The sequence below is a fragment of the Colossoma macropomum genome, unplaced genomic scaffold, assembly GCF_904425465.1.
Source record: "Colossoma macropomum unplaced genomic scaffold, Colossoma_macropomum, whole genome shotgun sequence".
Lineage (NCBI taxonomy): Eukaryota > Metazoa > Chordata > Actinopteri > Characiformes > Serrasalmidae > Colossoma > Colossoma macropomum.
The window spans coordinates 52,930-69,387 of NW_023495855.1; the positions used below are offsets into that span (position 1 = coordinate 52,930).

General features: G+C 35.7%; 1 gene segment (V, D, J or C); it reads right to left on the reverse strand.

The window, feature by feature from the left end:
• Positions 1–336: 336 nt before the first annotated feature.
• The window catches only part of LOC118803144, a 32,617-nt gene continuing 16,495 nt past the window's right edge, over positions 337–16,458 (reverse strand). Inside the window, 11 exon segments of the C gene segment in view lie at positions 337–506; positions 834–1,027; positions 2,350–2,646; positions 2,763–3,062; positions 4,154–4,216; positions 5,369–5,668; positions 8,945–8,997; positions 9,200–9,266; positions 10,724–10,786; positions 10,938–11,012; positions 11,135–11,201. Coding sequence covers positions 498–506; positions 834–1,027; positions 2,350–2,646; positions 2,763–3,062; positions 4,154–4,216; positions 5,369–5,668; positions 8,945–8,997; positions 9,200–9,266; positions 10,724–10,786; positions 10,938–11,012; positions 11,135–11,201 — 1,488 coding nt within the window.

Sequence of the window (16,458 nt, forward strand, 5' to 3'; positions counted from 1 at the left end):
ACTTGGAACAACTATATACTACAACTACAACAACTATATATTTAACTATTGGAAAAAAATAAAACATAAAATATAAAATGTGCCTTAACTCTTGTACAGACCACATTTTATGTTTAATTTTTTCCCAATATATTTCAGCTAAATAAACAGGGGTGCCCTAACTTTTACATAGGACTTTATGTCAGGTTTACTTTCCTCTGGTTTGTATTTATCTGTTTTATATATATATATATATATATATATATATATATATATATATATATATATATATATATATGATAAATTCAGTATTATCCATGAATATTTTATCGCTTTACTGAATCAATGCAAAAAAAGTTATTTTATATGCCATTTGTTTTATTCTTAAATTAGGATGAAAGGAAACACACTTTTCACACATTTAAAAACAGAAAAGATCAGCAGAAAACAGACAGAGTTTAGGAAATATGGAAGACAACATTCACTGAATTTCTTCATTTGTACATCATTCTTCATCTTTATTTTATCTGAAAAACATAGATAAGAAAGATGGACGTTACACACATGCAGTGGACACTTCAACTATTTAATCACCAGCAACCTTTAATGAAGTTCTTGAGGTTACTTTATAAAAGCGTTTAACAGAATGATGTTGATGGGATGGTGAACTCAGAAAGCAGTTTTGATGCAAACATATTAAGATGAATCATTATTTCGACAGAGCTGGTCACTTAAAGCGATACTTAATAAACATTTCCAGAAAATAAGTCCATATTTGCAGACACAAAGTCATACAGCCCCTGTACACATAATAAGTACACATCATTTTCTCAAAACATTATGACTGTCTTTACCTTAGAGAGGCTGAGGACAGTGCTGTAGACGAGAGAGAAGAGGAAGAGGAAGATAAAGGACGAGGCGGTGGACCACAAGCTGTTGTACTCATCCTCCTCCAAATTATCATTATTGCATTGAATATACAATCCTGGATCTGGCTTTGGAAGCTCATTTGAAACACACACCTTCTTCTCTGAAACACACAGCTCCTCTGAAACACACACATATTGGTAAAGGGTTCATCACATGACAACACTTTTACTTAAAGATAATAAACATGAAGGAGAAGGTGACAACATTAAAAAATAAACTAACAGGTATTGCACAAATACATCAGCATGTATGTAATGTGTTACTGAATGTTGTTTATGACTAGTGCCTATGACAGTATATAAAACGGTACAAGACAAACACTGGCTTATTTGGTGTGTTTAGTTCATGAGTGTCAGATCTGAGACATAGTAATGCTGGTGTGGTCAGATACCAGATAATATGGAACATTTTAATGTTCTAAAATGTTTTTTTCATGTTTTCTAAAAACAAACTGCACTCCTGTCCTTGTCTTAATGTTTATGCACCAGAAAAGTAGCCCGAACATGTGTTATTGTACTGACTCCTGTATATGTATAATGGCAAAGTTAAATTGAATTGAATACAAGTGAAATTTGTCATTTTGCTGTCTAATTCCTCTAGCCTGCCCACTCTAAGCTCACAACCTTCCATTTACTCTCCTCTCTTACTGCTCTAATAATGCTGATCTACATAGTCATATATGGATTGTTACATGAATGGATTCTTCTATGTTGCAAGATTTCCATCACAAAAGAATTTAAGTGAGAAATCAAGGCTTATAAAACTGTTTTAAATGAAAGATTATATTATGATTATATTATGTCAAATGCAATTATGCTGATTTATTGTTTCAAATGTTGCAATAATAATAATGATAGTAATATATGCAAATGTGAAAATAAGCTCTTATTTCCAAGGATCAATCCTGATCAACTAACAATTCTACATACACATTTCATAGCATTTAATCTTATTTAATCTAAATGCTTTACGCATATGTGAGCACTTAACATTGAACACAAGCAGATCATGAACAAAAACAGAGAAAGCAAAAGACAGAGCAGAACAATGACCATTCAAGACACAGAACACAGTGAAACATGCAGAGGCCAGGATGTAATGTATAAAGACAGATTTTATATATTTTTTTTTCAATCATTTTCAGTGTTGCATAATAGTCATGTGAACATGTGAATAATAACAGCATTTTAGGACTGATGGGATTAAGAACATGGCCCATGCAACAACGTACTGCAAACAAAAAGCACAAAAAAGAGTAAACACAGAGATACAAAACACAAAGAAGGCATCACAACAAACAGCATCTCAGACCATTCAGGTGCACTAGAGGAAGCATCTCAATCAGCCAGATACAGCTGCAGTGATGCTTCCTGACCATCTCAGTCTGAGAGGATGCTCAGCGACAATCAGGTGAAGGACATGGGGGACAATTGTTTTTACTCTTAGATGTTGAGACTTGTTTCGGCTGGGTGTCACTCGGCGTGTTGGCAACTTTGGCTGCACAAGTGAATGCTGCACTGTCATAATCCTTTCCAGGCACAGTTAAGTAGCTGAGGACAATTGATGTGCTGTCCTTTTTGAAGGTGGCTGTGCTGTTGCCTTCTGCGTACTGACCACTGTTCACTTGCCACATGATGTAGACATCCCCGAGATCAGGGCTGCCAACCTCACAAATCAGGGACACCTTGTCAGTGTCAGCCATATCAGGCTTGTAAATGATAAGAGACTGGGGTTCGTCTACATGAGAAAAGATCATATTTAAATTAGACGATACAAGAAAAAAAAAAAAACATTTCAGAAGAAGTGTTTTAATATGGTCTAAGAAGATTTGACTCCAGCAATAAAAGACTCACCTCCTTTTGTATATCTAATATTCTTTTGGTCTTTTGAGGTGGAGCAAATCACTTCTGTACCTGAAAACCAGGCGGACTCTTCAAGGGTCAGTGTGCTAGTTTTGGTAAATGATGATCCTGCCTGTTTAACACCACCATCATGAACGCCACTAGTTGGTCGGCTCCCTCCAACTGTCCATGACACCGTTGCTCCTTCCACCTGCTTCCTATTATCACCACTTATGACACATTTGATTACTGCTTTTCTGTTTACAAAAAGTTCCTTTGCTTGAGGTTGATTGATATTCAGAGTGAGCTGACCTACATAAAAAAGAGAACCAGACATTATTATCAATCATAATAAAAGCAAAATTAAATAGAATTATAGATCAATTGACTGTGTATTGATATCTGTACATATTGATGCACAAAAATAAGTTGCCTAATTTAACTGTTGTTAAACTCCAAGGATAAATAATTCAAAACTTGCACTTATTGCAGGAAATTCTTTCAGAAATATTCACTGCTGTGTCATCTATTCTGCATGTGTTTCTTCACTTTTTCACAGCAATGTGGCTAATTTTAAATCTGTTGTAATCTCCAGTTTTGTACAGCAGGATAACAAACAGTACTTTATTATTGATACACGATGTATAGTGCAGACCTTGGCCTAGAGCTCCATATCAACTCCCTACTCTAATAGAAGGTACAGGGGTAACACTTTACTTGAACTCTGCTACATAACATTGACATAACCATGCCAGAAACATGTCATGGAAGACGTTATATCCTGTCATGAGTTGTCAAGACAGATTTTCTTCAGTAATATAACAGTGTCATGTTATTATTACCGGTAATTGTTCTGACAGATGCTAAAATGTTTGATGTGTTTATGCAATGAATGTATCTTAGTAATGTTTCCTCTGTGCTGCAGTTACCTGTTATTACATCAAACATTATTACATTTGTTATGACAATTATCAGTAATGGTAACAAGACACTGTTTAATGACAACTAACCTGGTTCTGTAAATTTTAGTAAAGTGCATGTACACCAATAGCAGGCTTTTGAAAAAGACTATCACTGCTTAGATGTTGTGTTGTGTAACCCTCTCTGTTAAAATTGCAGACTACAAAAGTATTTACTATTGTTGATTATTAACTATTAATCAAAATTATTTATGTTATGATTGACTGCATGTGTAAAATCAAGGAAAATGGCCATATTGTAACAACTGATACACCATAAATGTGAAAAGATGAGATTTTCACTGTAGATTACTTTTTTTTTTTCAGGCAGCCCTGACTTTTGCCATTTGTAAAACATGTCCAATACTATTAAATCATGATGTATAAACCAAAAAGAAACATTCCTTTTCTTTATGACAAACATATAAAAAGTTTGCAAAATACCTTGGCTAGAAGTTCGCCGAGGTGGAACTGTGACAGGGTCAGGTTGTCTTGGTTGAGTCGGTTCTAGAGAAAATAGAGTAAAAAAAAAAGTTGTTCTCTTGGGTAATGTCACAATCTAGCTAAAGTTAGAGAGTTAGAATGACCTATTTGTGTAAGATGAGATCTTTGGCTTGCTTTTACTTTCACTCAGTGGACAAGACAAAGGAACCACTTGATGCCCCAACAAAAATAGCAGCATTCTATTTTAAATAGTGAATAAAACCCTGTGCTTGATTATACCACAGATTTTAACTGTTGTGAGCTCAAAATTTCAAGGCAACATGATTTATTTTGATTTTTGAGTTTGCTCAGCAGCTGCTTTGTGGTCATCTGTACTCAATTTCATGTGTTCAACCAATTTAGAACCTCCAATTTTAATAAATGCAGATTTGCATCTTTCTCTTCCTCACATCTTAACAGTTAACAAGTTATTTATGCTGTTTTTAGGTTAAAACAACAAATAATATCAAATCTACAGAAGTATTTATTGTTTTTGATTATAAACAATTAATTAAAATTATTTACATTCTGATTGATGATATGTGTAAAATTAAGCAAAAGGGTCATGTAATAACAATAAACCATAACTGTGAAAAATCAATATTTCACTGGAAATTACTTAATGTTTGTGAAAGTCATGATGTTTAAACCAAATAGATTTTTTGTGTTATAAAACTTGACAAATTGGCAAGTACTAGGAGTTCGCTGTGGTGGTGCTGTGATGATCTCAGGTGGTGGTGGTGGTGTTTGTACTGAAGGTCCTAGGGAAGATAAGAAAAAAAAGTTGTAAAAAAAAGCTTTGCTCTTAAGTAATGTCACAATCTAGCTAAAGTTAGAGTAAGAATGACTTGTTGTGTGAGATTAGATCTTTAGGTTGCTGTTTCTCTCTCAGTAGAAAAGAGAGCGAGAGAGGAACCATTTGATGCCGCAATAAAAATGGAAGGACACTAGTCTATTTTTTAATAGTAAATAAAGCGTTTTGATCATACAAAATATTTTAACTGTTGAAAGAAAAAAATTGAGCAAAATGATGCATTAAAATTTGCAGAAATGTCATATTTGAGTGTGTTATGTGTTCACTTAGTTTCACTTAGACTATCAACAAAACATTTGACCGCGGCGATTGAAACACTTGTGTCCATACAGTGCTGATCTCTGACCCCTACATGCACCTACTTTGCTTTTGCAAGGTGCTCTTAGTGGGTGTTGAACTTCCCGGATGTTCAGCCTGACACGTGAACGGCTTCTCCGCGTCCCAGTCAGTGGCCTTGACGCGCCCGTGGCTCACCGCTGTATAGGTGCCACCCTGCTGTACAGCCGGGTACTGCACCATGTCAGTGACGCCGCCGGTCCACTTGAACTTGAGCGGCTCGGCGGGAGAGAAACCGCTCGCGACGCAGCCGACAGTGAGGAAGCCATCAGAGGAGGGGGCGCACGCAGACACACTGAAGAGAGATTTGGGAGGGGTCGGAGTACCTGTAAAACACACACACAAAAAATGCTTTTGTTAACGTACTAAAAAGTAGTATACATACATACATACATACATACATTCATAACCCAGTGACAATAAGCATTTTAAATTAGGTGAAGGCAAAATAAATATGAATATGTCTTGTAAAAACTGAATGTAATATATTTCAATTGTTTCGTTTAAAAATCGTCGTCAGTCCAACATCTTTAAGATCCAGAAATTTAGTCTTTAAAAGTGATTTTGCAGAAAATGGAGCTAGGATGTGGTTTTCGGACGCTACAAGCGAATCTGTCCGAATCTAATGGTACATTTACAATAGTGCAATAAAACAGCAGAGCTATTTTAGATTTAGGTCTTTTACCCGCTCACTCAATCCTGACGACTGATCTTTATGTTAGAAACTAACATTAAAACGCAAAACAGATATTATAAGAAATGCAAACACTGCATAAAAAGATATCATTAGTTATTAGTTATGCGTGTCATATGCAAAAGTTTGGGCAACCCAATCATCACACCATGTAAATATATACAGCGCTGTTTTCTGGACATGTAAAAATCCGGGGGTCAGTCCAGTTCATTGTAGAACTGTTTTGGGAATCGCCCCCCAGAATTTTTTAGTGAACCTGTAAAATGTGCAGCTGCTACTTTTTTATTTAATGTGATGATTCACACATCAACAACAGCAGTGCTGTTTGGCGTGTCTTATAAACACAATCATAAAAAAGAAAATGAAAAGAATGAATCACTGTTTGTAACAGAAAATTAAAAATGTGTCTAAACCGCAATTTTTCCCCAATAATGACTTTATTGAAGTGCTCTGCTCATTTTCTCTCTCCACATCAGTCTATTCTACACTCTCCTCTCTGATGTCCTGCTAACAGAGGAACAGTTCATCTACAGTTTTTATACATTTTAAAAACTGAACAGTCATTCAGTAAAACTTTTCTGGCCTAAAATTAAACAAGAAACAACATTTGAAACATTAAAGATCCGCTGAAACAGCGCATTCCATCCGGGTCATTTAGTGTCCTGATAAACATTGTTCGAGGTCAGCAGGGCGACCCGAGCCCGACTGAATATCAGATAAACATGTTTTTCCCGGACAGCAGCTGCTCGGGTTGGGCTGGATTTAAATCGGTGAATTTTATGCAGACTGTAAAAACTAATTTGGAGTTAGTAAAATAAAATAAGTGACCTGCTGCCTTAAACTTTTCAATATGACTGAACTACAAATAATGAGTTCAGAGAAAATAACACACAGTAACGTTTCTGTTAACTGACTATTAGAGGTTCAATGAACTTTAACATTTAAAACCACCAGTTTACTCACTATTTTCTCACGTTAAAATGACTTTGTTGTTTTTTGTTTTGTTTTGTTTTGTTTTACAGTGGAGCAGATTTGCCTTTTTAAAAGAAATTTCGCGCACTCAGGCACATTCCCTTTCTTGTAAGAAGTGGGAGAACGTGCCCCTGTGTAACGCGAGAAGGTTCGGGGCTGGTTGAAAAAATATAATAAAAAATATCATATATTATTAATATTTTGAATAGTAGTCTGTTGGCATTCATAGGAAAAGAAAATGTTTACAGGACTAACCATCAAATAAGAAAAAAAAATGACTATAATATATATATATATATATATATATATATATATATATATATATATATATATATATATATATATATGTGAAGTTTAAGGCTTTCTGTAGTCGATATATATAGACTACAGAAAGCCTTCAACCGCCTAAACACAAAATTTACATCATTTATATAAAAAAAAAATTAGACCGTCGGACGAAAAACAATCAGTTATGTAAAATTTTAGATAACCTGAGGCCTTTTTATCAGTCCCTGTAGGTTTAGGCTGATATTTAACAATATAATATTCCCAAAAGCAGCACATAGCGAGGCGTGAACGAGCGGCTTTTTAAGCGGCGTTATTATGAATATTTTTCTTTTTTGTTTTTCAACATTAGTAAGTTTGATTTAAGGATCATTTTACCGCACTGCTCCCATCAGTAGAGTTACAATATACTAAATCTAGAAAGTCTTAGTTTAGTTTTCTGTTTGCACTCTGGTCGGTCTACATTTATGTTCGTTCTAAAAATAAAATACGCACACTTAAAAAAAAAATCATATTATTGCGTAAAGTGGTTGCACATAAAGAAACATGTTACAGCAACACAACTGCTTTCTTTAAATTAGCTTGTTTGGCATTTTATGCAATTCGTGTACTACATGTTATTCATGTGCAAACACGACACATTTGATCATATCGTTTCAGTTAAAAACATTTTGCAGCGCAGCGGCAGTTTAAAGAATCAATAACCTTTTAAAAACATCGAAATAATGAATGAATCTACAATTTTGCTGTACGGAATGAATAAGATGTTTTCTTACCAGATGAGACGGTGACCATCGTTCCTTTACCCCAGTAGTCAAAAGCACCGTCACATTGACTGATCACTATTCTAACATCGAACACAAACACTCGACAACGCCTGATCATCTATCACGATCTGATTAGGTTCAAATATTCTACACTTACATTAATATTTAATGCGAGTAACTTTCATTCACTCTATGAAATGAAGCAGAAGTTAACCCCAGCGTTACAAAATCATTTTATAAGGACCGTAATGCTGATCTGTGTTGATCTTAAGACGGTTCATTTTTTAATAACTTTAACTGTATAATTATTAATAATTAATTAAACTTTTTTTTGCGAACGAACCAGAAAGAAGCCTGGGCTCAGCGATATTATATACAATAAATAACACCAGCGATACAAAAACATCTTTATGAGGACCGTAATGCTGATCTGTGTTGATCTTCAGAGCGTTTCATTTTTAATAGTTTACTGTACTAATATGTTTATTGAATTTCTTAGTTGTAATTTGAGTTGTAGTTCACGTTAAACACAGTCACTGATCTTCATATTAATGTATCGTTTTGACTGCATTTTAAAGCGAAGACTGACAAACTAGGCTTAAACATTTAAAGTGCGATAGTCGCAAAATTACAAGATTGGATTGTTAGCGATTTGGATCATTTCTTACCTGAAGTCACGGTCACCGAGGTTCCTTTTCCCCAGTAGTCAAAAGCCCAGTCACAGTGACAAACTACCCAGCATTACCCGCACAATAAGCGCATACAGCAAAGTTCCGAGCTTTGCCTAATGTCCCATATAACTGTGCGTTTCTTGCACAAAATAAAGCAGTTTAAAAGCTGTGATTTAGACGTGTAGCGTCTGTTTCTACTGAATTCGCTCTTACCTGAAGAGACGGTCACCGAGGTTCCTTTTCCCCAGTAGTCAAAGTAGTAATCACTGTGAATAAACTAACCAATTCACTGTGCAAAAACGTGCAGAGATCGTAGTTTCTCGCAGGATAATATCTTTTTTGGTGGACTAGTGCAGTCTTTTCATACATTATTGCTCCCGCATCGAAATGAATTCTTGATTAAGGCGTTGATTAACTGATTTAGTGCAATAGGTCTATTAACGCAGAGAAATGATAAACTGGACTTACTTCCGAGAGGTAACAGTGAACTGAGCTGCTTTGCCACATTCAGAGATGTATTTTTCATAATAACCGTCTGGCAAGAAAATTTTAGGCGACGCAAGGAAAAAATAGACGATCTATTTCATGTGGCCTACTAAATGTGGAAACCTAAGACCATCTGACAAGAATATTGATTTATGGAAAAATGACGATTTGGCGACAAGTACAACTACAAAACTAAACGTTTTCGTTCCCTTTGTGCCTTTCCACATTGGTCAGGCTAGCTTTTGGCTCATCTTATAAATATAATACAGCAAGTGATGATATTTAAAATAATGAATCTACATTTTTGCTGAACGGAATGAATAAGATGTTTTCTTACCAGATGAGACGGTGACCATCGTTCCTTTACCCCAGTAGTCAAAAGCACCGTCACAGTGACAGACAACAACTCTAACATCGAGCACAAACACTGAACAACGCCTCATCATCTATCACGATATGATTAGGTTCGAATGTTTTATACTTACATTAACATTACACGCTCAGAACTTCCATTCACTGTATTAAATGAAGTAGAAGTTATTAATGAACGATCCTGAAAGGAGTCTGCTCACAGATAGTATATTAAATACGAAAATGAATATCAGCAGCATCTTTATGAAGACCGTAATGCTGCTGATTCATCTTCAGAGCGTTTCATTCTTAACTAGTTTAACGTGCGATTGTTGTAAAGTTGCCAAAATTGCAAAGTTGACATATTAGCGTTTAATGGAATTCGGATCAGTTTATTTCTTACCTGAGGTCACGGTCACTGAGGTCCCTTTACCCCAGTAGTCAAAACGACCGTCACAGTGACAGACAACAACTCTAACATCGAGCAAAAAGACTCGATAACGCCTGATCATCTATCACGATCTGATAACCTTCAAATATTCTACTTACATTAATATTTAATGCGAATAACATTCACGGTATGGAATGAAGTAGAATTATTTTTTTGCTAGCGAACCAAAAAGAAGCCTGCACACAGCGAAATTAAATACAACAAATAACACTGGCGTAACAAAAAACATCCTTAATGCTGACCTATGTTGGTCTTCAGAGCGTTTCATTTTTAATAGTTTAATGTTCTGATACGTATTTTTTGTTGTAATTTCAATTCAAGTTGACTGAGTATCACGTTAAACACACTTCAGTCACTGAACTTCATTTTAATATATCGTTTTGACTGCATTTTAAAGCGAAGACGGACAAACTAGGCTTAAACATTTAAAGTGCGATAGTCGCAAAATTACAAGATTGAATTATTAGCGATTTGGATCATTTCTTACCTGAACTCACGGTCACCATTGTTCCTTTTCCCCAGTAGTCAAAAGCGTAGTCACAGTGACAAACTATCCCGCACTGCCCGCACAATATACTGTTCTATAGAGCTGCAGCGCATTGACTAAAGTAGACTACAGCTTTGCGTTTTGGCGCAAAGAAATAGAATTCTGATTTATTGATTTTGCCGTTTATTGTCTGTTTCTAATAAAAGTGCCTTCTTACCTGAACTCACGGTCACCATTGTTCCTTTTCCCCAGTAGGCAAAAGCCTCGTCACAGTGGAAAACTACCCAGCATTACCCGCACAATAAGCTCATACAACAGAGTCCCGATCTTCGCCTAATATCACATATAACTGTACAATTATTGCGCAAAATAAAGCAGTTTGAACGTTTAAACGTGTAGCGTCTGTTTCTAATTATTTCTAACGGTCTTACCTGAAGTCACGGTCACCGATGTTCCTTTTCCCCAGTAGTCAAAGTAGACATCACTGTGAGTAACTGACCAATTCGCTGTACAATAACGCCCCAAGACGAAGTTTCTCGTAGAACAATAGTTTTTTGGTGGACTAGCGCAGCATTGTAGTTCGTTATAGCCTGTTCACGCAGAAATATGATGTACCAGACATACTTACCAGAGGTAACGGTGACCTGCGTTCCTTTCCCCCAGTAGTCAAAGTAGCCATAGCACGTTGGTTGATACTGCGGAGCAACCGAGCAAAAACTATGCAGAAATGTGGAATTTTCAATGATGTGGAATCTAACGGTGATGAAGCAGACAGGTGTTAGCTTAACTTACCAAAATCATCAGTTAGAGAATGTCATCAGTTAATATTGTCATAAAGTCGGCTTTTAAAATGATTATTCTACGATATTCACAACGTACGATTTCGTACAGTGTTCGTTCAGACAAATTTGAAAGGAGGAACAATCACCATCTTGAAAGTGAAATATTCTTTTTATATAAATTTCATATTCCATTGCAGTCATTTTACACGCATGTCACAATTATACAAGTACACCTGTAACACCATAGCAACTTCCTGGGACACCATATCAACCACCTGGCAACATCCTAGCAGCAAGTTAGAATAAAATGTGAATTGCTTAGCAACACAGCTAACATTCTGGATGTGTTGGATGGGGTTTGACTCTGTGTGAGTCATTTGAGTTCTTCTACACCAAACTGAGCAAACTGTTATTTGATGGACCTTCCATCACTGCATGCTTTTATCCATGTATAGGTCAATTTGACTTCACATGATTTTTTTTTTAAATATTTTGTTGTTGTCTTTCTAATTTGTTTTCAATAATTTACATGATGATGCTTGCAAGGGTGGAAATTTGTCAAAAAGTTGAATTGCTGGGTTCATACTTGACTCTTGAGTGTTGCTTATTACTTCTGGAATTTGGCTTGTAACCAGTATACTCACGTTTAGCAGGCTGGAGATTCTGCACAAAAAGTTCTATTTTTGTTATTCTGACCATGCAAAATGTTTCCAATGGGCAATCCATGCATATCTTGGCATTTGATGACTACAGAAGCTTTTACGGGTAGTTTCCAAAAGGTTTTTGCATGGAGTGCATCATTAAAAGAGAGGAAACTGACATGAGCCTACCCAAGCAGTACTTTATGAATGCCCTATGTTTGCAGTCCAATGTTATAGTCCTTAGTGTTCTTATAGTCCAAGTGTAATAAGGTCAAGTGGATGGCAGTAGTTATGGTGTCCTCAGTTGAACAGTTTTACCTGCAGACATATTGCTTATACACCAATAATATTAAAACCACCTCCTTGTATCTACACTATTGTCCATTTTATCAGCTCCACTTTACCATATAGGAGCATATATAGTTCTACAATTACAGACTGTAGTCCATCTGTTTCTCTGCATACTTTGTTAGCCCCCATTTACCCTCTTCCTCAAAGGTTTGGACCCCCACAGGACCACCACAGAGCAGGTATTATTAAGGTGGTGAATCATTCTCAGCACTGCAGTAACACTGTGTGTGTGTTGGGCTGGTATGAGTGGATCAGACAGAGCAGTGCTGCTGGAGTTTTTAAACACTGTGTCCACTCACTGTCCACTCTATTAGTCAGTTCTACATTTTAGTCCTTGTAGATACCACCCACAGGGCGCTGCCCACAGGATCCTGCCCACAGGATGCTGTTGGCTGGATACTTTTCGTTGGTGGACTATTCTCAGTCCAGCAGTGATATGGGGATTTATAAAAACAACATCACACTGGTGTGGTCTGAGAGTCCAAGGTGGGGGTGGGGGGCAGTTTTGTGTTACTAAGTTGAAGAAACAATACCAGTAACCATAAAAACCTAAGAGATGAGATCAGGAGGATCTCATTTTCTCAAATGTCCACTGGATCTTGTTTTATTTTTTATTTTTGCCTATTAATACAGTGAAATGAGTTACTTAAAATGATATGCTATTACATGATTAAAGGATGCATTATCACTGTTTTGACTGGCTGTTTCATGAAAATTATTTCATGAAGTTGAGAAGCTTGCAACTGTTTTGTCTGAGGATTCTTTACATTTACATAATTATACACTTACACTTTGCCAATTGCTTGTTCTCAAGAGCCATTTACAATGTTATCATGTGACAGAAGTAAGAGAATGCAGCATTAGAGTCTTTACAAAGGACTCTATTGGTATAGCATGGTATGCTTGCCTAAGCAGGGAATCGCAGTCTAGTCTGTGGGGTAGACATGTTACCCACTATGCTATAACAGCCATTTAACATGCAGCAACTCAAGTGAAATATAGTTTCTTGCAAGTTTCAAGCAACTAAACTAAACTAAATCAACATAAGAATTAGGTAACAAATAATATATATTACAAAGGTAATTTTATCCTTGGACTGAGGGTGTCAGTTATTCTGGTAAATATAGTTTCAGTTACTTTACAGCTTCAGACTTGTGGAATGTAGAGATGCGCTAAAGCTTCACCAGGAAACAGCTGCATCATTCACATCATGGGTGTGAATGAGTCTAAACACAGGGGAATACTCTGGATACATTTCAAACAATGAAGTCAGTTGGATGAGTTGTGAAATGTTGTTACACCACAAGTCCACAAGTCAATACTCTTTGAGTCTACTGCATAGTGTACAGTGTTAAACTACACTCAAAAACATATACTAAACTACTTAAACATAAATCAAACAAATATTTGCCATCATCATTGATATTTCATAATGCTTAGTCAGTATGCTCTGTGCTTCTCCTCCTGGTGTATACTAATGTGTATATTGTGCATATATATTTAGAGTCTAATCCATATATATATATGGGTCAGGCATAACATTATGACCACTTCCTTGTTTCTACACTCATTGTCTATTTTATCAGCTCCACTTACTGCATAGGTGCACTTTGTAGTTCTACAATTACAGACTGTAGTCCATCTGTTTCTCTGCATACTTTGTTAGCCCCCTTTAACTCTGTTCTTCAGTGGTCAGGAACCCCATGGACCCTCACAGAGCAGGAACTATTTGGGTGGCGGATCATTCTCACTGGTATGCTCCAGTAACAAATATAAAAATTCAAGCACAATTCATTAGTCTGTAGTTCTTCAGTCTTATAAGTAGGTTTTTGTAATGGCGTGACCTCCCAGCCCACGTACACAGTGACACATGCACTGACAAAAACAACTTCCTACACCAAGAATAACTGCAGCTCTATATTCAGTCTAATGACATGGAAACCATGATGTTCATGCATTATTTAACATTCTATTGAGTCTCTCTTTAGGACATGGTGATACGTACAGCATAGTGGATAACACTACTGGCCTGTGCGCTTGAGGCTGCGGTTTAATAACCACAGGAATAAACAATGTACAATATCAATAAAAGTTATTGGGCAAAACTCCCAGGTCCACATTCCTCTACTTCTATAGCATGATGAAAATTTTAAAACTCATTTAGACAGCAGTGTACACACACACTGGATTACACAAACACTGATAGGGACTGCAGTACATGAAAAAGAACATGTGTAATAGGCTTACCTACAATATTATTCCTTATGTACATAAATACCACCTTCTCTTTTGTGCAAATAGGTTCGTACGTGTTGTGGTAGTACATCTGTGTTCAGTATTATATTTGTCATTTTTACATTTACTTTTCTAAATTAAAACTAATAAGTTTGCTTATATTTATCTGAACGTCCTAGAAAGATCATTCACTTTTTCCCTGTTTTCTTTCTTTTCTGTTCTTTCAGTTGATCAGAACTTAGCAGGTGTGAGCGTCTTGCTTTTCAGGCTCTGTTTCACTTCCTGTTTGTGTTTACTGTAGCAGAACAGATCCATGTATGAAGTTTCCTGAAAGATCTCTGACTTCAGCACCTGATTTTACAGCATGTATGGAGTGTAGAAGAAAAGTTGTTGCCCAAAACTGAAACAGTGCTCATTATTATTGAGCCTGTAGTCAGAGATATCACAGTTTAGAGTGTTCATTACATCCCAAATAGAGAAATACGTTGTTACAGTTTCATAAGTAATATGCTCACTAATAATTTAAGATAAGGTGAAATAACTTTGATAGAAGTAAAGAGAATATAACACTGTACTACAGAGTTTAGAGTTGTGGAAAAATGTGGAAGAAATACTTCCAAGTTTCCTGAAAAGAATGGATGCTGTAATAAAGGCAAAGGGTGGACACGCTACATAGCTTACTGAAAAAATGTTATTATGGTTTTGGATATTACATTTAGATGCTACATTGTGATTTTTTAATGATCTCAAAAGCTATGCGTGTTTACCATTAAATTATATTATAAAATAAGGCATACAAAAGTGTAATTTATTTAATAATAAATTAATATATATGTTCTGTTTTTAAAGGATTTTTCAACCTATGTGGTGTACTGTTTTTAAACAGTACACCACATTTTAGCAGTAAATTTACAGAAAATATTCAGTTTTGAAAAATACAAACTAATTGTTAAATTATGGAAATGTTCCAGGTAATGAAACTGCCAGCAAGATTGCTCATGATTTCATCTGAAAAACAAATACAAGCCTGAGATTAAAAGCAAAGTTCCAAGAGCTGACAATAGAAAGAAACAAATAAAAATTAAAATTCACCAAATATCTGAGGACAGTGCTGAAGATGTGAGAGAAAAGAATGTGATAGATAAAGGACAAGGTGATGGCCCACAAGCTGTTGAACTCACTGTAGAATTTGTCCTTATCTAGTCATATACGACGTTCATGTATAATTTTCTTTATATATTTGTGTTTGTGTATTAAATTGTGTATTCATTTGTACTAATATGTGTTTTGTAGGTATAAAAATAAATTTTTACCATTTTCTTGTCTTTATGTATCAAATTGTAAATTTCTTTGTACTGATATTTCTTTTTTTGGTATACCAAATGTAACATCTCCAGCTCAATTCATTAGTCTTAGTCTTAATTCATTAGTACTTCAGTCTCAACGGCAGGTTTTTGTAATGGTTTAAATCACTATGGCTGCCGTAGGGTGCACAGTGACACATGCAATGACAAAAACAGCTTCCTGCATAAAGAGGAAATGTTGCATTATTTAACATTCTATTGAATCTCTTTTTCGGATATGGTGATAAATGTAGTATACTGGTGCACTAAAAACAGCAGTTAGGCCCTGTTCAGGAATAAACACTGAGCGGTATCATTAAACGTTCATAGGCAAGACTCCCAGTTCTACATTGCTCTAGTTCTGATTAAACTGTGAGCAAATAAGAACAATAAATTGAACTGATGCATTGTAAAAAGTAACTTCCCACATTCAAATGATTTTGTTTCCTGATAGATGTGAAAAACATTAATAATCGAAATGTATTCATTCAGGCATGGAAAAAATTTGGCACCCCTGTTCCAATGACACATTTTTAAATTTTCTACTGAAAATAATTTTAAAAAGTGCATTTTAGTGTGCAAATAGTGTTCATTTGTACT